This window comes from Acaromyces ingoldii (genome assembly GCF_003144295.1).
Source record: "Acaromyces ingoldii strain MCA 4198 unplaced genomic scaffold FA10scaffold_1, whole genome shotgun sequence".
NCBI classification, from domain to species: domain Eukaryota; kingdom Fungi; phylum Basidiomycota; class Exobasidiomycetes; order Exobasidiales; family Cryptobasidiaceae; genus Acaromyces; species Acaromyces ingoldii.
The window spans coordinates 3631831-3658098 of record NW_020290247.1 but is presented as its reverse complement, the minus strand read 5'-3'; the positions used below and the strand labels follow the sequence as shown (position 1 = coordinate 3658098).

General features: G+C 58.0%; 9 protein-coding genes across 9 annotated transcripts; 5 read left to right on the top strand and 4 right to left on the bottom strand.

The window, feature by feature from the left end:
* The first annotated feature begins 229 nt into the window (after positions 1-229).
* FA10DRAFT_264655 (putative alpha tubulin) lies at positions 230-1836 on the top strand. The gene has a single exon (XM_025520736.1). It carries the CDS (start codon positions 259-261, stop codon positions 1609-1611), a length of 1353 nt encoding a protein of 450 aa, XP_025381261.1. The 5' UTR covers positions 230-258; the 3' UTR covers positions 1612-1836.
* A 112-nt stretch (positions 1837-1948) lies between these two features.
* Positions 1949-3108, bottom strand: FA10DRAFT_299383 (ras-domain-containing protein; the record flags this gene model as incomplete). The annotated part of the gene is made up of 4 exons (XM_025524714.1): positions 2815-3108; positions 2593-2730; positions 2176-2527; positions 1949-2112 (listed from the first exon to the last, which is right to left on the bottom strand). The coding sequence occupies exons 1-4, from the start codon at positions 3007-3009 to the stop codon at positions 1949-1951; spliced, it is 849 nt and encodes a 282-aa protein (XP_025381260.1). The 5' UTR covers positions 3010-3108.
* A 228-nt stretch (positions 3109-3336) lies between these two features.
* Positions 3337-6416, top strand: FA10DRAFT_237852 (RNB-domain-containing protein). The gene is made up of 2 exons (XM_025519123.1): positions 3337-3700; positions 3758-6416. The coding sequence occupies exons 1-2, from the start codon at positions 3392-3394 to the stop codon at positions 6329-6331; spliced, it is 2883 nt and encodes a 960-aa protein (XP_025381259.1). The 5' UTR covers positions 3337-3391; the 3' UTR covers positions 6332-6416.
* Positions 6394-8056, bottom strand: FA10DRAFT_237848 (RAI1-domain-containing protein). The gene is made up of 2 exons (XM_025519122.1): positions 7371-8056; positions 6394-7297 (listed from the first exon to the last, which is right to left on the bottom strand). Exons 1-2 carry the CDS (start codon positions 7948-7950, stop codon positions 6639-6641), a joined length of 1239 nt encoding a protein of 412 aa, XP_025381258.1. The 5' UTR covers positions 7951-8056; the 3' UTR covers positions 6394-6638.
* Positions 8057-8109: 53 nt separating this feature from the next.
* FA10DRAFT_264653 (hypothetical protein) lies at positions 8110-11279 on the top strand. The gene has a single exon (XM_025520735.1). It carries the CDS (start codon positions 8152-8154, stop codon positions 11059-11061), a length of 2910 nt encoding a protein of 969 aa, XP_025381257.1. The 5' UTR covers positions 8110-8151; the 3' UTR covers positions 11062-11279.
* Positions 11280-11290: 11 nt separating this feature from the next.
* On the bottom strand, positions 11291-12694 carry FA10DRAFT_274177 (UPF0103-domain-containing protein; the record flags this gene model as incomplete). The annotated part of the gene is made up of 5 exons (XM_025523205.1): positions 11291-11777; positions 11840-11974; positions 12035-12262; positions 12325-12393; positions 12465-12694. The coding sequence occupies 5 exons, from the start codon at positions 12692-12694 to the stop codon at positions 11291-11293; spliced, it is 1149 nt and encodes a 382-aa protein (XP_025381256.1).
* Positions 12695-12939: 245 nt separating this feature from the next.
* Positions 12940-17716, top strand: FA10DRAFT_264652 (kinesin-domain-containing protein). The gene is made up of 2 exons (XM_025520734.1): positions 12940-13984; positions 14037-17716. The coding sequence occupies exons 1-2, from the start codon at positions 12992-12994 to the stop codon at positions 17583-17585; spliced, it is 4542 nt and encodes a 1513-aa protein (XP_025381255.1). The 5' UTR covers positions 12940-12991; the 3' UTR covers positions 17586-17716.
* Positions 17717-17769: 53 nt separating this feature from the next.
* Positions 17770-18844, bottom strand: FA10DRAFT_283665 (hypothetical protein; the record flags this gene model as incomplete). The annotated part of the gene is made up of 3 exons (XM_025523860.1): positions 17770-17910; positions 17973-18200; positions 18263-18844. The coding sequence occupies 3 exons, from the start codon at positions 18842-18844 to the stop codon at positions 17770-17772; spliced, it is 951 nt and encodes a 316-aa protein (XP_025381254.1).
* A 736-nt stretch (positions 18845-19580) lies between these two features.
* On the top strand, positions 19581-26262 carry FA10DRAFT_277708 (hypothetical protein). The gene is made up of 2 exons (XM_025523398.1): positions 19581-20597; positions 20674-26262. The coding sequence occupies exons 1-2, from the start codon at positions 20006-20008 to the stop codon at positions 26079-26081; spliced, it is 6000 nt and encodes a 1999-aa protein (XP_025381253.1). The 5' UTR covers positions 19581-20005; the 3' UTR covers positions 26082-26262.
* Positions 26263-26268: the final 6 nt, after the last annotated feature.

The window sequence follows — 26268 nt, the reverse complement described above, 5'->3', positions numbered from 1 at the left end:
GATGGCAGCCAGCCTGCCAAAGTGGAAGCCACTTGGCCTCGCGGCACACGTGACAAGACATGCCTGTGAAGAACACTCGAAAAGAACGCGACTAAATAGAAAAACTACAACAATGTTTGTATTCGGAAGTTTAAATATTAGCCGAGCCTAGTCTAATTAGCGTACGCGCGCGAAAACAACCGCCCGCCCCTCTCTCCTCACCATCACCACCTCGCTCTACGTTACTTCTGAGCGCTCCTACACCTTTCAACCATCACCATGAGGGAAGTTCTTTCGCTCCACGTCGGCCAGGCAGGCATACAGATCGGAAATGCTTGTTGGGAATTATATCTTGCTGAGCATGGTCTCACTCCCGACGGACGTATCACAGAGGGCAGCCCCTCGGAGAATGACGACGGTTTCTCTACGTTCTTCAGCGAGACGGGCTCGGGCAAGTACGTTCCTCGGTCGATCTACGTGGACCTGGAGCCGAATGTTGTCGACGAGGTGCGCACGGGCACCTACCGCTCGCTGTTCCACCCCGAGACGCTCGTCACGGGCAAGGAGGACGCGGCGAACAACTACGCTCGTGGCCACTACACGGTTGGCAAGGAGCTCATTGACCAGACGCTGGACCGTGTGCGCAAGCTGGCGGACGCCTGCTCTGGTCTGCAGGGCTTCTTCGTCTTCCACTCGTTCGGCGGTGGCACGGGCTCCGGTTTCGGCTCGCTCCTCCTCGAGCGCCTGGCGCAGGACTACGGCAAGAAGGCCAAGCTCGAGTTCTCGGTATACCCGGCCCCTATGATGAGCTCGTCGGTTGTCGAGCCGTACAACTCGGTCCTGACGACGCACACGACGCTGGAAAACTCGGACTGCTCGTTCATGGTTGACAACGAGGCCATCTACGACATCTGCAAGCGCAACCTGGGCATCCAGAGCCCTGGCTACTCGAACCTGAACCGGCTCATCGCTCAGGTCGTCTCGTCGATCACGGCCTCGCTCCGTTTCGACGGTTCGCTCAACGTGGACCTCAACGAGTTCCAGACGAACCTGGTGCCGTTCCCTCGTATCCACTTCCCCCTGGCCACGTACGCGCCCATCATCAGCGCCGAAAAGGCCTTCCACGAGCAGAACTCCGTGGCCGAGATGACGTTCAGCTCGTTCGAAAAGGGCAACCAGATGGTCAAGTGCGACCCCCGCGACGGCAAGTTCATGGCCTGCTGCCTCCTCTACCGTGGTGACGTCGTTCCCCGTGACACCAACGCGGCTGTGGCGGCCATCAAGACGAAGCGCACCATCCAGTTCGTCGACTGGTGCCCCACTGGCTTCAAGATCGGCATCTGCAACGAGCCTCCCTCGCTCGTGCCCGGTGGCGACCTGGCCAAGGTCAGCCGCAGCCTGTGCATGCTCGCCAACACCACGGCCATTGCTGCTGCCTGGAGCCGTCTGGACCGCAAGTTCGACCTCCTCTACTCGAAGCGCGCCTTCGTCCACTGGTACGTTGGTGAGGGCATGGAGGAGGGCGAGTTCGGCGAGGCCCGTGAGGACCTGGCTGCTCTCGAGAAGGACTACGAAGAGGTTGGCCTCGACACCGCCGGCGAGGGCGACGAGGTCATCGAGGACGAGTACTAGATCTTGGCTCGATCTTTTATATGTTCAGTTTCTGTCCTCCCCCTCTTCTCTCCCCCCAGATATAGTCTCCATTCTCCCCTAAAGGTGTCTTCTATTGCCTAGTGAATTGTCAAACGTCACCTTCTCTTCCCCTGGCCTGAGATTTCGTTCAGTTACCCGTGCTTTTCCAGCTTGATGACTTCAGATCGAAAAGGTGTATCAATGAAAAAGCGCAAGAGAGTGAAAGAGGAGAACCGAGGACAATGTAGGAGGGGCTATTTACAGGAGGTAGTCGTCGCAAGAAAAGGGGGAGGGAGGAGAAAGATAAGTGAGCCAATAATGAGTCGGGCCTGACCGATCAACAGTTGCAAGCATCCCGTCCAGCCCGGTCACCACCAGCACCGAGGTCGACGTTGCCGCCTGCGCTCGTCCTGCCGGCATTGCCTCCTCGGCCGGCCTGGCCAGCCTGGCCAGAGGTGCTGCGCTGCTGAGCGGCAAGCTGGTCAATGGGAATCTTTTTCGCTGTGGTGTCGTCTCACTGTCAGTCTCCTTTCGGGTCAAGAGGGCTGAGATGAGGCTACGTACCAATCTCGGTGAAGAGCTCGACGATGCCTTCGCCTGTCTTTGCGCTCGTCTCGAAGAAGAGGAGCCCGCCCTCATCGGCGTACGCCTTTGCCTCCTCCTTCGGCACGGCCCTCTTCGACGATACTGCCGCTGCTGCCGATCCCGTGTTGTTGCCCGTCACTGTCTCGTTCTCGTCGTCATCGTCGTCCTCGTCCTCTTCACCCTCTTCACTTTGCTTCTGGGCACCCTCGGTGGCAGAAGAGCCCTCCTCGGAGAGCAGATCGACCTTGTTGCCGACAAGAGCAATGACGATGTTTGGGCTGGCTTGACGCTGCAATTCCTTGACCCAGGACTTTGCCTTTTCGAAAGAACTCTGCAGGGTCGACGTTGTATTAGCATACTATCTGATAATTCATCAAGAACCAAAGAGAGACGCACGGAGTTCGTAATGTCGTAGACGACGGCGCTGGCCTGGGCGTTGCGGTAGTACATGGGCGCAAGCGAGTGGAAGCGCTCTTGCCCTGCCGTGTCCCAGATCTCGAATTTGATCACTGCAGAGTCCAATCGACATTTTTGCTGTGGTGAAATAGAGATAGTCCCTCACCGTCAGTGACAGGGTTCTTCGCACAGATGAGAGAGAGGGGAAGAAGGGATACGAACAGTCAAAAAGGCTGCCCCAATCGTGGGCTCCTTGTTCTCCTGGAACTCGTTGGAGACGAAACGTAGGACGACAGAGGACTTGCCCACCGCTGCGGGACCAAGCAGGACCAGCTTCGTCTGATAGGGGCGTTGCTGCTGCTGGTCGGGCTGCTGAGAACCCTGCTGACCTGCTGGCGGTGTGGCGTTGCTGGTCATGGTGTGCGGCAGGTTTCTGCTTACTTCTCTGATACGATAACGTGCAACGTAGCAGGACAAGGGGCGGGATCAACAGATGAAGGCTGGCAGCGCTGAAATGCTTCGCAGTGGTTGACGATCGTGACAGAAGGAGCCAGAAGTCTTGATCGCAGTGGCAGTAATGCTGTAGTTGTGGTGGGTGGTAGCGTTTGATCTCGAATCGAGGTTCACCCCTCGGCCCTGAAACTGACGCCTGGGCGCGCACGTGTGACTGAGCTTACCAGCGCGGGCCATTCAAAAGGAAGATCATGCCCTTTTTTGTTTTATTTTTTAGTTTTTCGGATGAGAGGTTGATTTCTTCCTACGACTAGACGCCTTCAGCAAGGCCGGTGTTGCTGTCGACATGGTGGCGGAGGCGATAACGATTCAGAAGCGGCCGTTGCCGGCTTCTAGCGCGAGAGAGCAGCAGTTCTCGCAGAAGAAGTTTTTGAAAAAGACAGCGAGGGGCAAGGTGCAAAAGATTCTCCGCGAGAGGTACCTTCGGGATGATATTTCGTGTGGAAGGAGAGGGTGCGAGGTGTGCCGGCAGAAGAATGTCGAGGCTTTGCAGAAGGATCAGGGACTGGGGGAGATGGGTTGTGCGGAGAGGAAAAAGGGTGACGCTCTTGGGAGGCATTTCGTGGTCCTCGATACTAATGTCGTACTCCATCAGGTAAGTCTTGATCAATGTCTCTTCCTCGAACATGGGCTAAATCTTGCTTGCACTCAGATGGACTTGCTGGAATCGACACTCGGGAAAATTCGCTCATCTTCCTCATCACCAGTGCCCAGCTTCACCAACGTCATCATCTTGCAGACGGTACTCGACGAGGTCCGGCATCGCAGCCTCCAGCTCTACAACCGGCTTACTACCCTCATCCGCGAGCCGGAACAGCACTTTTGGGTCTACTGGAACGACTTCAGCGCAGAGACCGCCACTGTACGGGAAGCAAACGAGTCGCCCAACGATCGAAATGACCGCGCAATCCGACAGGCGGTCAAATGGTATGCTGGTCACTTTCGCGCCGCTTCCCTCAACGTTGTGATGCTCAGCGACGACGTCGCCAATGTGGCGAAAGCGAAGGCCGATGGTATTTTGGCGCTGCCGGTCCGTGAATACGTCGAGGGCATGGCGAATGCACCTCAGCTCCTTGACCTCATTGCGTCAAGGTCGCTGGACCACGCAGCTGATGAGGGGGACGGAAAGAGGAAAGAGGCTAGCATCTACCCTCCCCACCTCCCAAGCAGCGCTCTCAACGCCGGTCTCTCGACCGGCAAATTCTCCTCTGGATTCTTCAACGCCAATCCATACAATTACCTCGAGGGAACTGTGCGAGTAACCGACATGGACCGTCCGGTTCTGTTGGTGGGCAGGCAAGCCATGAATCGGGCTGTTGACGGCGACATTGTTGCAATTGAAATGCTGCCCGAGAGCGAATGGAAGGTCGAGGCCGATGAGGTTCTCGATGCAGATGAGGTGCAGAAAAACGAAGGCGAGCAGGGCGACGATGACGATGAGGCGGGAGAGGCAAGCAATCTGGCCGATGACATCGAAGAGAGGCTGGCTCGTCGAGAACGCAAAGGGGCAAGCGAAGGAGGTGGTGTCGCTCAGCCAACTGGCCGTGTTGTCGGCATCGTAAAGCGGAATTGGCGTTCGTACGTGGCCCATATCGATTCGTCAAGAGTGCATACATCGGCTCTGTTGAGCATGCAAGCCACGTCGCTATTTGCAATCCCTCTCGATCGAAAGATTCCTCGCATTCGACTTCGCACTCGGCAGGCATCGTCGCTTCTTGGCCAGAAGATCCTCGTCGGTCTAGACGATTGGCGGGAATCATCGCGATATCCTGATGGTCACTTCGTCAGGGCGCTGGGCAAGGTTGAAAGTCAAGAGGCCGAACAGGAGAGCTTGTTGCTCGAGCACGATGTACCCTACCGTCCCTTCAGCAAGGCCATTCTCGACTGCCTTCCGCCTGAAGGCGACTCATGGGTGGTGCCTCCCAAGGACGAAAGCCACCCGGCGTGGCGAGATCGCGTCGATCTGCGAAACGAGAACATCTGCTCAATCGACCCACCCGGATGTCAGGATATCGACGATGCGCTCCATGCCAAGCGACTGCCCAACGGTAATATCGAAGCTGGCGTTCACATTGCCGATGTCTCCTACTTTGTCAAGCCCGACACACCAATGGACGCAGAAGCCGCATCCCGTGGCACGACAGTGTACCTCGTCGACAAGCGCATCGACATGCTTCCTCACCTCTTGGGAACCAATCTCTGCTCGCTCCGTCCTCACGTCGAGCGCCTCGCCTTCAGCGTCATCTGGGAGCTGGACCCAGAGACGGCAGACACGGTCAGTGTGCGGTACCACAAAAGTGTCATTGCGAGCAAGTCGGCTTTCACCTATGAAGAAGCTCAGCTCCGCAAGGACGACAAGACACGCAAGGATGACATCACCGAGTCTATCCGCTTGCTTAATCACGTTGCCATCAAGCTCAAAGAGAAGCGGATGAAGGCTGGTGCCTTGAATCTTGCCAGCCCGGAGGTCCGCATTCACCTGGACAGCCAGGAAGCCGCGGGACCCATCGACGTCGAGCAAAAGGAGATGCGCGAGACAAACAGCCTCGTCGAGGAATTTATGCTCCTCGCCAATGTCGCTGTTGCCAGGAGGATCTACGAGGCTTTTCCTCAAACGGCCGTTCTGCGAAGGCATTCTCCTCCGCCCGCGACCAACTTTGAGACGCTGAAAGAGATCCTCAGGATACGAAAGGGGCTCGACCTCGACGTCTCCTCGAGCGGAGCGCTGGCCGATTCGCTCGACAAGTGCATCGACACGGCGGCAGCCGACGGTGGAAAGACGTTCAACACGCTTGTACGAATCATGGCGACCCGTTGCATGCTTTCTGCTGAGTACTTTTGTTCGGGCACTGTGGCGAGAGACTCGTTTGGCCATTATGGTCTGGCCTGTGACATGTACACGCACTTTACGAGCCCGATTCGACGGATGGCCGACGTGCTGACACACCGCCAGCTTTCGGCTGCCATCGAATATGTGCCACTGCATCCATCGCTGCACGACAAGGGCTTCGTCGAGCGGCTGCTCAATGGCGTCAACAAGCGACACCGAGCTGCACAGATGGCGTCGAGAGCCAGCGTCGAGTACTATGTCGGTCTAGCCATCGCGAGGAGGAACGAGGAGATGGGCGGTGGCACGACGGTGGGCAAGGACGAAATCAAGCTCGTCGAAAGGGCCTATGTTATCCGAGCGTTCCGTAACGGCGTCGCCGTCTACGTTAACAAGTGAGTGCTTTCTTTTCTTTCTCTTTTTTTCACCTTTCGCTGACTCTCATCTTGCACAGATTCGGTCTCGAGGGTCTTGTGACGTTCAAACAGGACTGCGAGTTTGATGCGGAAAAGTTCCAAGTGACCGTGCCCTCGGCAGCGTCGGGTCTCGAGAAGGACGTGACGCTCGGCATCTTCGATGAATGCCGTGTCGAGATCGGCGTTGAGAAGGACAAGAGCACGCAGAGGGGAAGAGTCAAGATGGCTCTGGTCTTGTGATAGAGTTACAATCTGTACTATTGTTACATTTGCTGTTGTCATCGTCTGAGTTACGCACCCGGTTGGGATGCCCGAGCAAAGTCGTAGTACTCTTTTAGGAGGAACCCCATCCTCGTGGGATCGTCCTTGCCGCCGTGGACGTCGGCACAGACTTCTTCCGGCGTGAGCTTTCGGAGGGTCACCTCGTCGAAAGGTGGAGCAAAAGAGAGTCTAAAGACTGATGGTGTCTCTTGCCCGCCTTGGTCCTCGGTGATGCGTCGTCTGATTCTAACCAAGATCTCGTCGGCAAAATTGAGGCAGGCGACGGGGTCCCACTCCGTGGCTCGACCGCGGACGAAGCGCGGCACCTTGAGCGTCTCATAGTTGCTCACATGTCTCAGGATTCCCCTACCATCGCGAAAACCCACGACGAGCCTCTGCACGCCGAGAAGGAACGACTGAAAGTAGAAGCGCAGCAGCTTGGACTCGAAGTTTGACTCGTCGCGCTCGTTGCGGATCTGCATAGACGTCTTGACCTCGACAAAGGTGGAGTGGTCGTGTGGGTCCACAGCGTCGACTTCGCCGCCAAGAATGAGCCGGGATGACCCAAGCTTGGTACGGACGATGGAGCACCACTGCACATTGGTGTTCACATCGCCGTCCCAGTGCTCTCGAGGACTTGCGGGCCCTGTGCGTCGTTCGAAGCAGGTATAAGACTCGAAGGCGTATCCTGTAAGACAGTTCAGACCATCATCAGCGAGGTGGAGATTTGCAAATGGAGGAGATTGGGAAGAAGTACCTACCGTAATATGCGAACCGGCGCTGACGGTCATCAGATTGCTGGCGAGCCTTGTCGGCGGCCTGCCTGGGCCCAACGTGCTCCTCGAGATAGAGCGTATCCCCCACGACCATGGCATTCATCTCGAATCCGCTTCTCTTCTCGTACAGCGCCGTACAGAGCCTCGTCATCATGCCCCGCCAGGTGATCACGTTTGTTCTCTTCCTCTCTTCGTCTTCGCCCTTTGCATCGGCCAGGTGCATCAAGGCCAAGCAAAGAGAGTCCAGGTGTTCGTTGATGGTATCGTCGCGCTGCACGAGATTCGCATAACCCCGGTTCAGATCGCCTTGCGGTGGTGGGGCGTGGTAATACCTGATCGAGCGGTCGTCGTGGTGTAGTGCTCGACGTTCATCGTAACTGAAAGAAGCCAGGCGCTGAGGAAGTTGCATCGCAGACGGGCGGCGGGCTGCATAAGTCGCGATGCTTCCTAGTCGGATCGAGTCGATCAGCCCCGCCTTGTCGCCCTCGACTTTGGACACCTTTCCAGCGTGGCCTGCATCGTCGTCGCCATCTGCCTTGCGCTTGCCAAGGGCGCTTTCGGCCATCTGTTGTTCCCTCTGAGGGTTGGTTGGCTGGCTTGCTTCAAGTAGTTGTGTTGCAAAGAAAGTAAGAAGGGGTGAATTGGCCCAAGCGTCGAATCCAAAATTTCCGTCGCAGTCAGGCCTCAGCAGTCGGTCGTCGCGCGCGTCGTTCGACGATCTTTTCTGCTCACGCCACCATCGCAGAGAAAGCGCGCATATAACGCCATGTCGTCGGCCCTCAGCCGTGCCGTCATCGGCTCGGTACGCGCGGTGCCTCGCCATGCTGCGACGGCGACAGCAACGCACTCTCCTTCCTTGACACTGAGGGCCGTTCGACCACGCACGATGGCCGCCAACGACCTGCTGCTGCTGACAACACGCACTATGCACGCCCGCGCAATCAGCTCGTCCAACTTTACCGCTGTCCCAAAGGCCTTCTTCCGTGCCTTTCGCGTCCCCGCCTATGCGCTGACGGCTGGCGGTGGCGCCTTCGCCTATGCAAGCTACAAGGTCGATGAGTTTAGGGGCTTCATGGGCGACAAGCTCGCCGTCGTGGGTCAGAACGCTTCCGAGGCATTCGACTCGCTCGCGACGGCCTCGGGACAAGCTTGGGCGCAAGCCCAGTCGGGGTGGAGCAGATTCAGCGAGTCGGCCTCGGACTTTTACAAGGATGTTGAGGGCCGCGTCGCGAGCGCAACGAGTGGAAGTGGGAGCAAGGGAGGCGGCAACGGTGGCAGCAGCAGCAGCAGCGGCACCGAGGACGGAGCGCGGGGAGGCGGAGGCCCCGGCGGAGAGGGCCCAGGCGTAGGAGCCGCGGCGATTGCTGCCTCAATTCTGGGCCAGGACGAAGAGAAGCAGCAGGGCTTCACGCCAGGCTCGTCGAGCGAGGAGCTAATGATGCTCACCCGCAAGCTCATCGAGGTTCGCAACATCCTCAAGTCGATCGAGCACGACTCCGACGATCTGACGCTCCCCAGTCTCGTCGTCATTGGGTCGCAGTCGAGCGGCAAGTCATCGGTGCTGGAGGCCATCGTCGGGCACGAGTTCCTCCCCAAGGGCAACAACATGGTCACTCGGCGCCCGATCGAGCTCACCCTGATCCACACGACGCCAACGGCCGGTGCGTCGTCGAAGCAGATCGAATACGCAGAGTTCCCAGGTCTGGGTATTGGGCGCATGACCGACTTCAGCCAGGTGCAGAAGACGCTCTACGACCTCAACATGGCCGTGCCGCCAGAGGAGTGCGTCTCGGACTCGCCCATCGAGCTCAAGATTCACAGCCCTCACGTCCCCGACCTCACCATGATCGACTTGCCCGGCTACGTGCAACTGGCGAGCATGGACCAGCCCGAGGAGCTCCGGGAGAAGATTTCGTCGCTGTGTGAAAAGTACATTCAGGAGCCCAATGTCATCCTGGCCGTGTGCGCCGCCGATGTAGACCTGGCCAACTCGCCCGCGCTGAGGGCCAGCCGCAAGGTCGACCCGCTCGGCCTGCGCACCATTGGTGTCATTACAAAGATGGACCTCGTCGAGCCTTCGGTCGGCGCTGCGATGCTGACCAACAACAAGTACCCCCTGGCGCTGGGCTATGTGGGTGTTGTGTGCAAGAACAAGCACAAGCCTGGCTTCTTCCAGAGCAGCGCAGGTCACGAGGGCGTCGATGGCGTCAGGGAGGGCAATGTCACGGTGGCCGCCTTGCGCGACGAGGCAGACTACTTTGCCAGCAACCGGGAGCACTTCCGTGCGCCGACACGGGGCAGGAATGCCGGCGTGGAGCCCATGACAGGCACCGACACACTTCGGCGACGGCTGATGAGCGTGCTCGAAGAGAACATGGGTTCGAGCCTGCACACCATCTCGAACGCCGTGCAGCGCGAGCTCGAGGAAGCCAGCTACCAGTTCAAGGTGCAGTACAACGACCGAGCCATCAGCCCAGAGTCGTACGTGGCCGAGACGATGGATGCGCTCAAGATGCGCTTCAACGAGTTTGCCTCGCACTTTGGAAAGCCCGAAGTGAGGCAGCTTCTGAAGCATGCCCTCGATGAAAAGGTGCTCGACATCTTGGCGCAGATGTACTGGACTGAACCCAAGCCCAAGCGTGATGAGCTGGCAAGGTTGACCGACGACAAGAAACTGACGGCCGAGGAGCTGGACAAGTACTGGCAGCACAAGGTCGAGGCCTCGAGCAGTGCACTGACCAAGAGCGGCATCGGACGGCAGTCGACGCAGATTGTCGTCGATGCAATCCGGAGACAGGTCGAGGCGCTCGCCGAAGCTGAGCCATTCAACCACCATCCCGACGCTGCCGTCAGGATTGCCGGCTTCAGCGCCGCGATCCTGAGGGACCGCTTCGGACTCACAGCGGATCAGGTCGAGAACTGCGTCAAGCCATTCAAGTACGAAGTTGAAGTCGAGGGTCCCGAGTGGGAGGCGGGAAGGCAGAGAAGCGTGGTGCTCGTTCAGAGGGAGCTCGACATGTGCAACGAGGCCCTTGCCAGGATCAAGAAGGCCGTCGGAGGGAGGAGGCTGAGAGCCGCCGTTGACTACGTCGAAGAGCTGGACCGGCGGAGAGCCGCGGCAAAGGAGCAGGCGAGGCAGCGCCTTGCCGCCCACGCAGCCTCGACCGGCGAGGCCATTGTCCCTGCCAACGCCTCGTCTCAAGATGATGAGGATCCGCTCCGGCCCGAATACAACTCAGCAATGATCCAAAAGGCCCGTGAAGCCATGTCCCTCTCGGAACGCTCGTCTGTGCTGTCCTGGCGCATCAATGCGCTCAAATCTCGGAGGTGCCAGTCGGGGCCCGAGCAAAAGGCATTTTGCCCCGAGGCATTCCTCAACGTCGTCAGCGAGAAGCTGACGTACACGGCCGTGATGTTCATCAACATCGAGCTCCTGGCCGAGTTCTTCTATGCTTTCCCGCGCGAGATTGACCGTGAGCTTGTCTATGACCTCGACAAGGCCATCTTTGCGCGAGAGAACCCCGCCGTGAGGCGCCACTTGGAGCTGCAGGAGCGCAAGGAGAAGCTCGAGGCCGTCATGGAGCGTCTGGATGCACTCAGCAACGTCTATGCGGATCGGGGCGGCGGCAGTGGGGCCGACAAGGGCGGCAAGAAGAAGGGGTGGAATTTGTTCTAGCTCTTTGCTTTCTCCTTTTTCTCCCTTATTCATCGACACCTCTCAGCAACGCTCTTACGTCTATTCCTTTCTTTGATACCACTCGTCTTGTTTCGCTCACCACTCTTGTTCACCGTCTTTCCTGGTTGTATGTACCGTAGTGATGAAATTGACGGAATGTGCGAGCTCCTTCCTTTGTGGGTCGCTCGACCACCAGCCCGGGCAATGCGACCTATCTAACAAATGCTTCTTACTTGTAATTGAACTTGACAATGGCGGAAGCATAGCTCACGGAGCTATCTCTGGCCGTCTCGCACTTGGAGCTCTGTTCGTATCTTGTGAAGCGAAGCTCAGTCGAATAGTGCTGCTGCCTCTCCTGCTTCTCTTCCAGAGCCTCCAAGGCGCCCAGCAGCACACCGATGGGATGTCGCCCGCAGATTGTGTTTTTGGTCTGGGCGAGATAGCTTGCGAACGACTCTCGCGCATCGGCTGCACCCTTAGGCCCACTTTCTTCTGCGGAAGTGGCAGGATTCGAGGAAGAGGAGGCAGAAGCGGTCGGGTCAGGAAGTGGGATCCGAAGAGGATAGGTCAGGTGGCTAATCGCGGCGCCGTCCAGGCTGCGAATAGAGGCGTGAATTGGGACAGCGGTGTCGGGCACTGCTCCGCGTGAGGAGAGAGTAGTGCTCGATTTGGGCGATGAGGTGGTGTTGTAGTAGGTGTACCCAAAGCGGGATCCCCTGGAAAGTGCTACAAGTCAGCTGGGCAACCATCAACGAAGGGCAAGAGAAGGGAAACTCGCCAATGGCAGAAATCAGAGCTTGTGACGAAGAGCGTCGTTGGGTCAGCGAGGTAGGGTGCGAGCAGTTTGCCAAAGACGCCCTCCTTCTTTGTCGAGATGGAACCGATAAGAATTGGCACAATCCCGATCTCGTGGCTGCAGTTGTCCAAGATGGGTCAGCTGCGATATTTTGATAGTCCTGACTACTGCGCTCACTCTTGAAAGACCTTGCGAATGTACGGCAGATGCATTTCTATGCTGTGCTCGGCCTCATCGACGTCGAGCTTCATGTCCCGTTCGAACTGGCCTGAACTTCGAAGCTCGGCAACGGTCGCCTTATCAATGGGCAAGTCTCCCAATGGCGTAGCGTATGCGTCGCACGACGAAAGCGCACACCCGTCGAGATAGAGGTGGTGCGACGGGCCCAGGATAAAGACTCGGGTGCTGTTACTTCGCGTCAGAAAGATTTCACTTATTGGTGAGCCCAAAGTACCATGAATGCTCACTACTGGGAAGGGTCAATGCTGGCGTACGCCCAGGCAGCTGCCGGGCCCGAGTAGGAGTAGCCTGCGTGGCTGCGACGAGAGGGGTCAGATCACACGACATGGGATGCAGAGGGGAGGATGACGACGACTACTGCACTCACGGCGCGATGACAGCCTTTAGCCCTTTGGCCGGCATCTCTATGCCTCCATCATCAGCTGTCGTTGCCCTGCTCTCTGCTTCCACGTCGACGTCGATGACGCTTCTTGGCGGACTAGGAATTGTTGAAGGCTCGACCTGGGCGAGCCACTCGGACAGCTGCTGATCTAGCTTCTTGCCGCTGGACACGTACCAGCTCCCAGAATGGGTGGCCTCTCTCACTCTGGGTGACATGACTAGGGCCAAAGTTGCTCACAGTCGTCACTGAAGGAGCTCAGCGCGCCGTTGATGCAACGCCGCACTGGCTGTCTCTGAGCACTCAACTCCCAACGAGGGCTTCGAGCAGGCGCTGCGCTCGGGCCACCTCCGAGAAATTCAAAGCGCAACACGTGATCCAACGCGTGCCTCGAATTTCGTGGAGGTTGACTTGTGTCTACAGATGGGCGTGCTTCAGGAAGCAGCAGTCTTGCAGCCCATCCATTGGGACAGGTCCTTTCATTGTCATAGGCACTTGCCATACGCACTTGCAGCATGTTTCGACCAGGCCTCTCGCCATCACGCTCTTCGTGCGATTCGCTCTCGTCGTTGCGATCGTCGTGCTCGTCGTCTTCGTCCAGCACCTCGTCGTCGTCAACGTCGCCGTCGGTCCCTTCCTCACCGACACGGGCGACAAGGTCAACCACTAAACAGAAAGCTAGACTTGCAACTAGTAATCCTTGCACGCCCACCAGGAAGACTTCGGCCAGCGTCTGCCTTACCTCGCAAGCGTCGCCATCGACCAAGATCAAGGCGTTGCCCATCACGGCCAAGCGAAAGGTCAAGACGAGGGCGGCCACGGCGGCCGCCTCGAAAATTGCAAGGGTCGACGAGGAGGACGAGGAGGCCGTCGAGGCTGCAGGGGACGAAAGCAATGTCTTTGAGGCGGACATGTCGACTGTGACTGCGGGGGATGCCAGCATGTTGGTCAGGGGTGAAGATGAAGATGCCGAGGGAGAAGTCGAGGGAGAGGAAGAGGAGACTGGGGACCAGGTGCAGGAAGCAGCGCCTCTGGAGGAGGACGGTACATCTGCCCACAACGTCGTCGTCTGTGTTCGAGTTCGACCAGGTGGTGCGGGCGATGAGAGTGGAGGAGGTGGCCTCTGGACGATGGACAAGGACAACAACCGCATCGTGCCGACAGAGAACCACCCGACGCTGGCGAAGCGCACCTCCTCATCGGTCCAATCTTCCAACAGCTCAACCTCGATGCTGCAGCAGTCGAATTCCGCCATTGACATAAATGACCCGCAGAACAAAGCATACGATTTCCGCTTCGACAGCCTCGTTACGCCCGCAGAGGACACGGCGCAAATGTATGCAAACAACATCGAGCCAGTCGTCGACGCAGTCGTCAAGGGCTACAACGGCACGGTATTTGCCTATGGACAGACGGGAAGCGGCAAGACACACACTATGAGCGGCGCTGGGTCTGAGAAGGGTGTCATTCCCCGGGCCGTCGAACAGATCTTTGAGGGCGTCGAAAAGGTGAGTGTTTCTCGTCCGCGTCCATAGCTACAAAGCTGACACCTGAGCATAGACGTCCTCAAGGGAGTTCTTGCTCCGAGTCAGCTACCTCGAAATTTACAACGAGACGCTCAAAGACCTCTTGGCTCCGCTCGGTTCGTCGGCCTCGTCGGCAGACCTTGCCGCATCGGCAAGCTCGTCATCGCTGCGACCTGCCTCGCCAACCAAGGGAGGCACGTCGCACACCGTGACCTCGGCGGGTCGGACCGTCTCCACGTCGGCCGCTTCCTCCTCCGGCCTTCGAATTCTCGAGTCTGGCGGCGGACGTGTGCATATCGCTGGCCTGCGCGAGGAGATTGTCACGACAGCAGCTGAGGTCATGGACCTGCTCGATCGAGGCCAGCGGCAGCGGCACCAGGCAGCCACTGACTGGAACGAACGAAGCAGCAGGAGCCACTGTGTCTTTATCCTTACATGCGAGTCTCGAGAGCGGGGAGCAGCGTCGCAGAACGAGGTCCGCATCAGCCAGCTCAACCTCATTGATCTGGCTGGGTCCGAAAGAGCTGCAAGCGAAAAGGAGCGTCGAAAGGAGGGAGCATTCATTAACAAGTCGCTCCTCACTTTGGGTACCGTGATTGCCAAGCTATCCGAGTCGGCCGCAGCCGCAGCCTCGGAGCAGGGCGGCATTCCTGCCTCAGCGTCTTCCTCCCACATTCCCTATCGCGACTCCAAGCTGACTCGGTTGCTGCAAACGTCGCTCGGAGGAAATGCCCGCGTGGCCGTCGTCTGCACCCTCTCGCCTCGGCTTGAGCATGCCATCGAGTCTCTGTCCACGCTCCGCTTCGGCCAGCGCTGCAAGATGGTCGTGACAAAGGCCAAGCGGGGCACAGTCATGGATGACAAGGCCCTGATTCAGCGCTACAAGCGCGAACTCGATCGTCTGCGCGCCCAACTGAGCAGCAGCGGCGACAAAGTCACCGTCGCAGGGGGAGGAGTGGTCTCTGTCGAGGAGGATGCAGCCGCAAAGAAGCAGCACGAGGCGCTCGTCTCAAAGAGGGAGGCCGTCGAAAGAGACGTGGGCATGATGGAGGAGAAGAGGGCGGACCTCAAGAAGCAGATCGAGCACCTGACCAGACTCATTCTTACGAGCAAGAAGACGGAAGCAGAGGAGCAGGATGACAATTCGGCGGAGAGCCAGCCGAGGAGAAGGATGGCGAGGAGGAGCGACCTGGGGACGAGCAGTCCTTCGAAGCGACAAAAGACGCTGGCGGCCGCCATGTCTCTCGATAGTCCAATGCAGCGACTGGCTCCGAGCGGTGCCGGCACCGCCGCACCGACAACGCCATCCATGTCCACTTCAAAGCCATTTGCCATGGAGGCTGAGCTTTCTTCGCTGCGGCGCGAGCTCGCCTCAGCCATTGCAGCACGACAGGCCTCGGAAGCAGCCAGGCGCGAAGAGGTCCGGCTGTGGCAGGCGAGGGAAAAGGAGCTTCAAGTGCAGCTCGATGACGCAGATGCAGAGCTGGACGAAGCGGAGGAGGCTTTCAGCAAGTTAAGAACCGAGCGGGATGAGGCGAGGAACATTGCGCACGAAGAGAGGGAAGCAAACAGGCTCCTGAAGCTCGTGGCGCAGAGCAAGGGTTTAAAGGATAGGGAGACGATCCAGAAGGAGATTTTGGAAGGCGAGTCGAAGCGACGGCTAGAGTGGGAAGAGGCGAAGAAGAGCGAGTGGGAGAAGGAGAGAAGCGCAGCTGCAGAGAGGGAACAGAAGCTCCGAAGCCAGATCGAGGAGCTTGAGAAGCGAGTCGTAATGGCGCAAGAGGTCACCAAAGAGCAAGTCACCAACCGCCCCAAGGAGGAGGGAGGAGCCAAGGACTCGGACGACGAGGAAAAGGAGAGGCTCCGAGAAGAAGTCAAGGAGCTCAAGAAACAGCTCGGGCGCCAAAACGCCAAGGACGAAGAAGACAAAGAGGCCCAGGAAGACTTCGATGACTTGGTGAAGGGAGCCGGAATGACGCCCAGCCCGTGCCCCACGCCCATCCGGGCAGGTGACAGTGCCTTGGCGTCCAAAGAACGCGAGGCTGAGCTGCAGCAAAAGCTAGACGAGATCAAGCGGCGCGAAGAGGCCGTCGAAGCGAGGGAGCAGCAAGAAGGCGCCGGCGCACAGCAGCAACAGCAGCAGCAGCAGCAGCAGCAGCAACAACAACAACAACGCGATGAGTCGGAGGAGACTATCAAGCTGCTCCGTGAAGAGCTGGAAGCGGCCAAGCTCGAAGCCATCAATTTGCAGAACCGAGCTGAAGACGCCGAAATGCGCGCGGCGAAGGCTCCTCCTTTTGCTTCGACGTCATCTCTCTCCAAGGATGCAGTCGAGCTTCAGATCGAAGTCGACATTCAAAAGTCGAGAATCGCCAGCCTCGAGAGGCAACTGTCCGAGGCAAAGGCCCACGTACAGAGCATGAGCCCCTCGCCGCCCGCATCTCCTCTTCGAAGGGCAGCATCTCGACTGGGTGGCTCGCTAGAAGCTCGCGCAAGCTTGAGCGGTGGCGGTGCCCTGCAGCGGGGAGGGTCGTTGCGAGAACACCGAAGGTACGACGCTTCTGCCTCTTCGCCCTTTTCCCCTCCCTCTGCTCTGCCCAAGACACTGTCGAAGCGGACATCACTTGCCGACATCTCGGTTCGCGAGGCTGGCTCCTTGGCGGCGGACCGCCAGGAGATTGAAAGGCTCAATGGCGTCATCAAGGGTCAGCGAGAAATGATGTCGGACCTCGAGAGGAGCGTAGCGGGCTGGAAGAACCGACTCAAGGTGCAGCAGGACATCATCACGCGCCTCGTCGATGCGCTCGAGGGCGGCTCGGCGGCCACGTCCTCGGCGTCGGGCGCATCGACCTACTCGGCGTCTTCGCACTCCAACAGCCACGACGATGCGCAGACAAGGATCCGACCGCTGACAGAGGTGGCCAAGAATGTCGTATCGGCACCTACGCCTGCCTTTTTCAAGGACACGCCACCGATGCAGGACGGTATCTCTCACTCGCCCGGACGCTTTGGTAGCAACAGAGGATGGGAAAGCCCATCGAGAGCCGTGGGGCCCATGACCCGCTTCGACATTGGCTCGGCCGGCGGTCAGCTTGCCGGTCTTCGATCGGCCTTTGAGGCAAAAGACGAAGAAGCCAGGCAGGACATGGAGACGCTCTCGAGAAACTCGTCTCTGAAGCGCGGCGCAGGTGCGGGTAGCGCCACACCCTCGTCGCCCTATTATGGCGCTCACAGCTACAATCGCGCGCCGGCGACGACAGGTCTGGGCCTGATGCCTTCCTCGCCCAACAAACCGAGCAGCAAGGCGTGGTACGGAAACTTGCCGGGCAACGAACCGGACCCACTGCCCCTCCCCGAATCGAACACCAGAGCAGCCAGGCGTGCGAGGCGGAGAAAGACAATCGACGAGGAAATCCAGACACTAATGGGAAGCCCTCGCGTCGAGCTGAGCAAGCGCAGTCTTCTTGACAGTCCGACGAAGAAGTCCACCTCGACGTTTGCCTCGACTTCGCCAGCAAAGAGGCCCTTGCCGCCTACGCCTGGAAGCCCACTGAAGACCTCGTCAAGAGATTACTATATCTGATACTCCTAGAGCAGCCTACCTCGTTCTTCCGTCACCTCTATCGCGCATACACACACAGACACACACACAGTTTCTCTTTTTTTGTTCCAGTGTATCGTACAGTAATGCAGCTTTCTCTTTCAATGCTTACAAGTGTAAAAGTGATGACCCGTTCCAGGACAGCCAGGCAAGGCTATATTTGCCCCTATATGCCGGCCTTTTCACGAACCTGTTGATTCAGGATGAAAACGTCGCCCGCCCAAGAGACTTTGCGTTGAGCGTAGTCCCTGTAGAAGCGGCTGACGCGGGTGTAGTCTGGGATGCCCAAGAGGCTCACGCGGTGGAGCTGGAAGGCAATCTCGTGAGCGGCACAGAAGCAAGGAGAGGACTCTGGGGAAGAAAACGCACCAATTTGAGCCTTCTCAGACTGTCGAGTTCGGCGCGATAGCCATAGTCGCCCAGCCCACCGATGTAGACCTGCTCGCAGTCGTTATCCAGGACATAGTCGACAAAGACGGCCCGGACCTTGTTGTCGGCTGACTGGAGCGCGCGACCCGTGTCGACGAAGCGATAGAGGGGCGATGAGTTGATGAAGCCGAGGAGGAAGTCGTAGAAGACTTCCAGGGATACCGTTTTCTGCGTGGACATGTGTCAGCCGGAGGAAACATTGAGAGAGAGGAGCGATCTCGTCAACTTACGGTGCCATTGAGAAAACCTCTAAGACCGGCACTATTTGCAAAGAGCTCGATTCGCACATCGATCTCATCCACTGGAGCACCGACATCGTCGGCCACATTTCTTTTCACAGCTTCAGCTGCCATCCTGCCTCCCTTGGCTCCTGCGCGAAGCAGATCAGGGAGAAAGATGAGTTGGTCGGCATCCACGACGACAGCGATGTATTTGCGAGGATGATCGTGGCGAAGCATGAGGAGTGAGCGACCTGATTCATCGGCACCAATCATGTTGAAGTCATCCTCGTCGCTTAAGATCCCCACGCCCGCCTGTCCTCGATAAATGGCATGGCCCAAACGGCCAAGAGGACTCTCGCGTGATGCGTCGTACGCTGGTCGTTCGTTGATCTTGTCGAGCGAGAGGATCGCGGGCGCCGACAAGGTCGACGCTGCGACGGCAGATCTCGCTTCACCACCTGAGTCTCGGAAGATACCCTCGAATGAATCTGCTGGCTCGTTGGTCCCTCCTCTTCTCCCTCTCTCTCTTTGTAACAGTCGACCCAGGAAGCCCGAGCCAGTAGGTATCTCTTCCTCGCTCTCCTTTTCCATTCTATCGTCCTCTTCCGTTTGCTCCCCCACTTTGGTCTTTTCTTCTTTCGACTTCCCTTCTCGGACGTGCTCGAGACGCTCTCTCCACTTTGTTGTGCGACGACGCCCTCTGTGTTGGTCGTCACTCTCACCTCCATCTGCTGATGACATCGACCAAGCCTTCTCCGCGCGCTTCGTAGTTCTTCCAGCGAAATCAGAGCCTTCGTTGATACTATCCAATTGGCTCTTCTTGGACTCTCTTTGTTCCAGCCGTTCAATGGCTGGTCTTGTGTCTCTGCTCCTTCCTCCAGCAGCTTGACCCACTTTCTCAGGTCTTTGCCCATGTGGGCTGCCGTTCTTCTTCGTTGATCTGACTGGTCTGGTCTCGGAGGAAACTGCTTTCGGTGGCCTGGCGATCCCCCTCGACCCTTCAATGCTTCCGGCCGCCCTTGAAGCGTGTCGCATCTGCTCTTGAGACGGCAGGCTACGGACCGCAGTGGCCTTGCTGGGCCCTGCTACTGCCCATCGCCCCCGGCCTGCAAAGGCTAGAGTGTTCCAGAGGGTGGCCATGAGCCTCAGCGAAAGAAAGGCCTGAGCGTATCGAGATTTGACGACCGACGTAGAATTAGAAGAAGCGGAAATGAGGTAGAGTGAGGCGCAAAGAGTCCGTGCGACGGACAGGCCACGCGAGCCAGACGCGCGCGCAGATGAAACCCGGAGCGTCGGCAGGACTCTGCCTGTCCGAACTTTTTTTCGTCGAGAGAGTCCAGAGGGAAGGGGTTAGTAGCCCGTCTCACACGACTCGCATCAACCCGGTCGTGCCACCTTCGCCAACCCGTCGGCCCCTTGTCGATCAACCGCTTTCCTATCTTTCTCTTTCCCTTTTCCCCTCAACCCTTCCCCCTGCGACGCCCTTCGACTCTGCTGCGTCGACAGCACCTCGCGCTCGAGTCGTGGGTCTCTCCCCACTCTCCCATCTGTCTAACACCTGCTCCGTCTCGAATCCCTTCGACACACTTCCTTCGCCTTATCTCTCCCTCACCATGAATCTCTAGGCAGGAGAGGCCATGGCCACAGAGTGACCATATTGAGTCTCGACGCCGTCTCGCCGCGCCCTCGTCATTCTTTTCCCTTCGCTTTCCTTCCCTGCGCTTAGGGAGATTTTAGTGTCGTTAAGGAAAGATGAGCGGCCGAACACCGGTTCGCTACGAGGCCTCCAAGGCGGCTGGAGAAGAAGGCCGGTCCGAAGGGAGCGGTAGTAGCTCGCAATGGGTCGGCGCATTTGAGCGCGTCATGGGCGACCAACCGCAGGAATCGTTTTCGGCCTCAAAGAGCCGGCCAAGAATCACACCGAGGAGCTCGACATCGATGTTGGGCAGCGGCATGCCCACGCCTCAACCCACAACAGTTGCGCCTATCCCCGTTGCCCCGTCATCCTCTTTCAGTCCGTCTAATGCCAGTCCAAGCTCGCATCCGCCAGAGATGAACAAGAGGCAAACCCGATCGAGGAGCTCGAGGCCCGGCGGCGGTGGCGAAGAGGCAGCAAAGAGACGGTCAGAGCTGCCCGCATCGCAGGTTTCTGGGCCGCCCCTCATCGTCGTCTCCGAGACCAGCAGCCTGCTGCTGGATGATGTCTACCTCAACCACGCACCAGGCTTGCTTCCCGTCAAGATCCGCAACGTCGATGAGTCGAGCAGGGTCCTGGTCAGGCTGGGTTCAGACCTCGGACGGGGATTGGCATTCATGAAGAGGAAGCGCACAGTCGTTTCTGAAGGTGAGAAAGAAACTTTGTCCCTCTTTTCCTCCAGACTCTCCTTGCCCTGGGACTAAACAAATCCGCATTCATACAGGCAAAGAAGCTATCGTCTTTCCCTCCAACACGGCAAAGTGGGCCATGGCAGACGGGCTATCGCCGTCGAAGCTTCGAGAGCTGCGACACATGTCGGCCAACCTTGAGTCTGCCGACTCATTGATCCTCGATCCTGGCGGCGTGGCTGATATCTTTGTCTCCTTTCGACCTGTCCATTTCGCTCCGCTTCAAGACAAGGATACCAACGCCACTCGTCGCCATTTCTTGGCACCTCCTAAATCGCCTGTCTTTGATGGCACGTCTTCGCCACCGCGAACGACGGATGAAAGCAAGCGGCAAGTGTCCTCGTCGTCGTCATCCTCGGCTTCCTCCATTGCCGATGCTCAGCTGCATGACGGCCGCTCGGATCTCGAGTCCGTCGAGTGTCCAGCATTCGACACGACGGGCACTGTCACCATCAGAGCCTGGCCGCTTCCCCCGCTGCCGAGCGATCTATTGTCGTCAGCAAGCACGGCACAAGCGCTGGCACCACACGAAGGAACTCCGCCTTCTTCGGGGGCGAGCAACCTCTCGAGCTCGTCTTCGAGACCGGCTTCATACTACAGCTCGACCAACGTCACTTCTGTCAGCGGAAATCCTGGCGAAGAGGACAGCGGTGACGACGATCAATGTCAGGTCTTCTCCCTCCCCTTCTTTGCCCGTTCTTGTCGGCCTCAGCTGGGCGTGCAGTTGGGAGACACTGCCTCGAAGATAACGCCATCCTCTTCGCAGTCGTTTCATGACAGCGATGATGACCACAGCGTTGCCCTGTCGGCCTCCACGACGACGACGACGAGCAACAACAGCGCTCTCAGGAGCCAGGTTCTCCCACGGCGAGCTCAGAATCACGGCGCTATTCCGATGGACTTTGGCGACATTTTTGTTGGCGACGAGGAGGAGCACCATGTTGTCCTCGTCAACCAGTCGGACATTGACATCTTTTGGCAAGCTAAGCTTGACGATGCCGATCCTGCCATCTCCTTCCTTGACGACGATGGCAGACTGATCGATGTTGTCAACGCGGCCGACGACGATGGCGATGATATTGGATCGAGCGTCGCCCAAGCGTCCGCCGCTGCCTCGAACAATAACGATGGCAGCCAAAAAGCTACTTCCGCCTCATCAACGACCCGACGTGGCGGCTACAAACCGCACATCCTCCATGCGCGGTCCTCCATGCGGTTGCGCATCGCATTGCATCCCCGAGAGCCCTGTCGAGACTTTGAGCAAGTCGTCACATTGACCAACATGCACAACGCCTCGAATAGCGTACGCATTTCGATTCGTGCAAACATGCTCGGAGCCGCAGGCGACAACGGTGCTTTGGCGGTCTTGTCTGGCGACGTCATCGATTTCGGCGATTGTGCAGGGGGACACTGGACCAAGCAGCTCCTCGTGCTCAAGAATATTTGCGAGGGCGCCCTGGACGTGCACTTTAGCGTCGACAAGGGCGTCGAAGCCGAATTTCAGCTCGCCGAGCTTCTGCAGCAGTCGTTTGATCAAGTTGTCCAGGATGAGCCTCCGCATATCAAGCAGGGTGAAGACGAAGACCGTGAAGAAAAGGCGCGGAGAAAGGAAAGATTGCTGCAGCTCCAAAATGAAGCACAGGCTCAAGAAGCAGGAAAAACACCAACGTCACACGCTCGCGAACCTGTACCAAGCGAAGAGCCTCCTGTCCTCGACCTGTGCTCGACGACATCCAGCAGCCAAGGCGTGATCACTGGCAGTGGAGGCGTCGAAGACGATTCGTCAAAGGATGTCGATGCGTCGTCGGTCGCTTCACAGGCTGGCTCACTTCCTGGCTCGCCCGTGGCTGGTCCCTCGAAGCTTCATGATGGTCTGGTCCTGGAGCCACCGCCGCCTTCCGAGAGTGGCAGTGGTAAGGCATTCGGCAGCGACGGAGCCTTTCGGAGCCGACCGACTTCTGGTCTTTTCTCTACGCATCACCAACACGCAGGAGGCCTCTTGCATCAGTATCACCATCAGCGCATGACCGGAGGCGGCGATGACAACCTGTCTGGCTCAACAACACCCTCCTCTCAGGCTCCTCTGCACTATCACGAGGGCGCCCACATGGAGATCAGCAGCACAGATGGACTTGACGACGGGCCTGGAGGCGCCAGTGCTGGGGCGAGCGGTAGCGTAGCCGAGTCGTCCAAGCACTCGCACGCCTCTTCGACCCATCATCATCGGCAGCAGATTGGTGTTCGCTCTCACAACGGCGGTGCCGTGGCCCTTTCCGGGCTGAGAAATGTGGAGCAGCCTCATCGAAATCAGCTCGAGGAGCTCATCCTCAAGCCTGGAGGCGAATACCGAGTCATTGTTTCCTATCGTCCACCAAGAAAAGAGCTCTCCGCGTCGTCGACAGAAGAAGAACTTCTGTGGGCGGGAAGGCTAGTCGAGAGGGCTTTTCGCATCTCGCTCGACTATGCTCGAACAAAGTCGTCGGGTGTGCGCTCACGAGGCGGACGAGAGAGGAAGACAGTCATGTGCAGGACAAGAACGTGCACGTCACTCATCACCCTCTCGCCGAAATCTGTCGACTTCGGAGAGGCAAACGTCGGGACCAAGCGGTCCGAGCACATTGCAGTGCGCAATCTCTCTGAGCTGACAGCTCGCGTCGATGTGCGCTTCGTCAGTAAGGTGCTTAGCACATACAGGGACGAAGTGGCGATCCCGGCTCTTCAGACAGTCGAGCTGAGGCTCGATCTCTTTCCTCGACGAGTCAACGAGTCCTACCGCAAGCAGGTGACAGTGGCCAATCTGCTCAACCGCCACAATGACCAGATCTTTGAGGTTCGCTCCAAAAATGTGGACCGTCAGCGCGTAAGCTTCCACTCGCTATTTTACCGTATCCTCACACCCACGGGCTCCAACTTCATCGACTTTGGCGACGTCAACATTAATTCGACGAGGGTGCGGACGTTTTCGATTGAGAACCTTTCCGACAAGAAGCTATCGCTCGAGATGTTAGCAGCGCATTCAGAGGATCTCCGACTGTTTGTCAAGAAGGTCGAGAAGCCAAAAAATGGTGCAGATGAAAAGCAGCAGACGCGAGCGCAACAAGCAGAAGACAGCGCTCAGCCTGATCAGGTCAACACAACAGCGACTCCATTTCCAAATCGTTACGCGGAGCTCGAAGCTGGCGACGCGCCATTGGAGTCTGGATCCAAGCGAGGAGAGACATCTTCCAAGACGCTGCTGAACGGCAAATCTGGCAGGACGGGTGCCGACCTCAAGGAGCGTTTCCTAGAGACAATGAGTCAAGACTCGCCAGCTCCAGCTCGACGAGAGAATGCTACGTGGCGAGGTGTAGCAAGCAGCCATCATCGGCTTGGTAACGCAGGGAAGAAAACGGACGGCCAAGGTCCATCATCGCGTCATCATCATCATAATCATCAACGAGAGGAAAAGAGGGACGGGGGAGGCGACGGTGATCATGCCGCACCGTTGGTCAAGCCCAAGCCGACGATCAACCTCGTCTCAGCCCTGAAGAAGGGAGCTAAAGGTCGGCTGACGGCGACTTGGGGACGAGGTATCACTTTCAAGGATCGAAGCCTGATCTCGGTCTTCGAATATCTTGACTTGGCATCAGGGCCTCCGGTCGACAGCAAGAGGATACCGGCAAAAAGCAAGCGTTTCCAATTGCTGGATGCCATCGAGGCACCTTCTTCTTCCCGTCCCAGCAAAGGCGCTGCTGCGTCTTCGAAGCAACCCAAGGCACCTTTACCTCGACTACCATCTCCTCTGGCCAAGGACATTCATCGCAAGGGAAGCGCGGCCGCTGACAAGGCCGAAGAAGTTGCCAAACAGACGTCCGCGAAAGCGGACGCTCCGGCCTTGACGGGCAAGCGGAAAGCCGAGCCAGTCTTGTCGAACCCTAAGGATGTCTCCAAGCTCACTCTCGATGAGCTTGTGTCGGCTGTTGAAGGGCAGAGCAGCAGCCTGAGTACCTTTTTCCTCGGCAACCCTCTCGCGGAAGAGCAGAGCGTCCGGACAGAAGTTAATCTCGAGCGAGGCCTGCGCGACGCAATCGAAGCAGGACGGTTGGAACCTGTCGAGGTTCTGACGGTAGATGCGCGATCCGAGAGGCAAGTCGTTGCCGTCTATACGCCCAACGGGAGCACAAGGCCGCACATTCAGGGCAACGCTCGCAAGCAAGATAGTCGAATTTTCTTGCGCCTCGTCGACTTTGACAGAGAGGGACTGCGACGGTCCGACGACTTTGCCAGCATGGCTGATCTTGATGCCGACGAGCTTCCCGTGCGCGATCTCATGATCCGATCCACAACATGTCGATCTCTGGTCGAGCTCGGTCAGCCCCACATCAACTTCGGTCAGCTTGACAAAGGAGAGGCAAGGACACGGCGCATCCTGATTCAAAATAGGAGCGAATGGGCTTTGCGTTTCTGCATCCGCAAAAGCGGCAGCATCGCCAGCGGAGATATCAAGCTCAGCAGTAGCGCCCGCTACGGCGTCGTACCAGGCCATGGCAAGCGCGAGGTCGAGTTTGTCTTTAGTCCCAGCTTAACGGGCCAGTTCCAGGAACGCCTCGTTGTGGAAAATGTTGCCGATCGCGACCAGGACCAGACCGTTTGGCTCAAGGCGAATGTTCGAAAGGTGCCCAATTTCGCTGTCTTGCCCACCGGCCGGCTTGACTTTGGTGAATTGGCCTTGGGCAAGCTGTCGCAGGCCGAGAGCATTGTGGTGAGCAACACGACGGCAAAGGCAAGGACATTTGTCCTGGCCCTCGACACGCGCCAACTTCGAGTTCCTCTGAGCTCGGCCGTCGCCGATTTTGATCTCATTGTGGCTACGTCGAAGGAGCCTAGCGATGCGCGCTTGGGCACCCTGTCCAAGGCCGAAGAGGAAGAGGTGGAGCACATCTCGCAGAAGCTCAAGATCGCAAGCCGCAAGGGACAGAAGGACAAGGTAAAGAAGTACGAGGGTCGCCTGACGGAGCTCGGAATTGCACTTCCCTCCTCGTCGTCGCAGCCCTCAGAGGCAGGTGCGGAGACGCGCGAGACAACAGAGGAGCCCATCGAGATTGAACAAAATGCCTCAGGCGACGCCGAAGAGGCTGTAGAGGATGCAACGACGCGGCTCAAAAGAGTGTCGAGCACCGTCACCTTGGGTTTGGGTCCTGGGCAGGGAAAGAAGCTACTTCTGCGCCTCCGACCTCGTCTCAATCCTTCTGCTTCAGCACCTCCGTCCCCGAATGAGCGCGAGCAAGGTCATTTGTCGGCTCAGGTACGTATTCACGAGATCAAGAACCAAGATGAAACAAAGATCGTCGATGTCTGCGCCAGTATCGAGCAATCTCCTTCGTCGTCGTCCTCAGAACCAAATCTGGAAGAGGAACTCCCAAGAGACGTCGTCGGCACCGTCGTCTTCTCGCCAGAAGAATAGGGTTGCGCTTCTCCCATTCTCATCGCATCCGTCGCGGCCTCATCTCCCCCTCCCCCTTTTTGCCCAATTCCTCCTTGAATTCTCTCCTTAAACTCTCCCCTTCACAGCAGATCTAGATCCCAAGCCAAGCAGACTCCAAATTTACACAGCACAGCAATAATGACAATCTTGATGACACCACTTCCTT

Coding starts and splice junctions, on each gene's coding strand:
- FA10DRAFT_264655 (XM_025520736.1), top strand. CDS start 259: ATGAGGGAAGTTCTTTCGCTCCACGTCGGCCAGGCAGGCATACAGATC.
- FA10DRAFT_237852 (XM_025519123.1), top strand. CDS start 3,392: ATGGTGGCGGAGGCGATAACGATTCAGAAGCGGCCGTTGCCGGCTTCT. Junction 3,701..3,757: donor CTAATGTCGTACTCCATCAG/GTAAGTCTTGAT, acceptor GCTTGCACTCAG/ATGGACTTGCTGGAATCGAC.
- FA10DRAFT_237848 (XM_025519122.1), bottom strand. CDS start 7,950: ATGGCCGAAAGCGCCCTTGGCAAGCGCAAGGCAGATGGCGACGACGAT. Junction 7,298..7,370: donor GCGCCGGTTCGCATATTACG/GTAGGTACTTCT, acceptor ACTGTCTTACAG/GATACGCCTTCGAGTCTTAT.
- FA10DRAFT_264653 (XM_025520735.1), top strand. CDS start 8,152: ATGTCGTCGGCCCTCAGCCGTGCCGTCATCGGCTCGGTACGCGCGGTG.
- FA10DRAFT_264652 (XM_025520734.1), top strand. CDS start 12,992: ATGTTTCGACCAGGCCTCTCGCCATCACGCTCTTCGTGCGATTCGCTC. Junction 13,985..14,036: donor TCTTTGAGGGCGTCGAAAAG/GTGAGTGTTTCT, acceptor ACCTGAGCATAG/ACGTCCTCAAGGGAGTTCTT.
- FA10DRAFT_277708 (XM_025523398.1), top strand. CDS start 20,006: ATGAGCGGCCGAACACCGGTTCGCTACGAGGCCTCCAAGGCGGCTGGA. Junction 20,598..20,673: donor GCGCACAGTCGTTTCTGAAG/GTGAGAAAGAAA, acceptor GCATTCATACAG/GCAAAGAAGCTATCGTCTTT.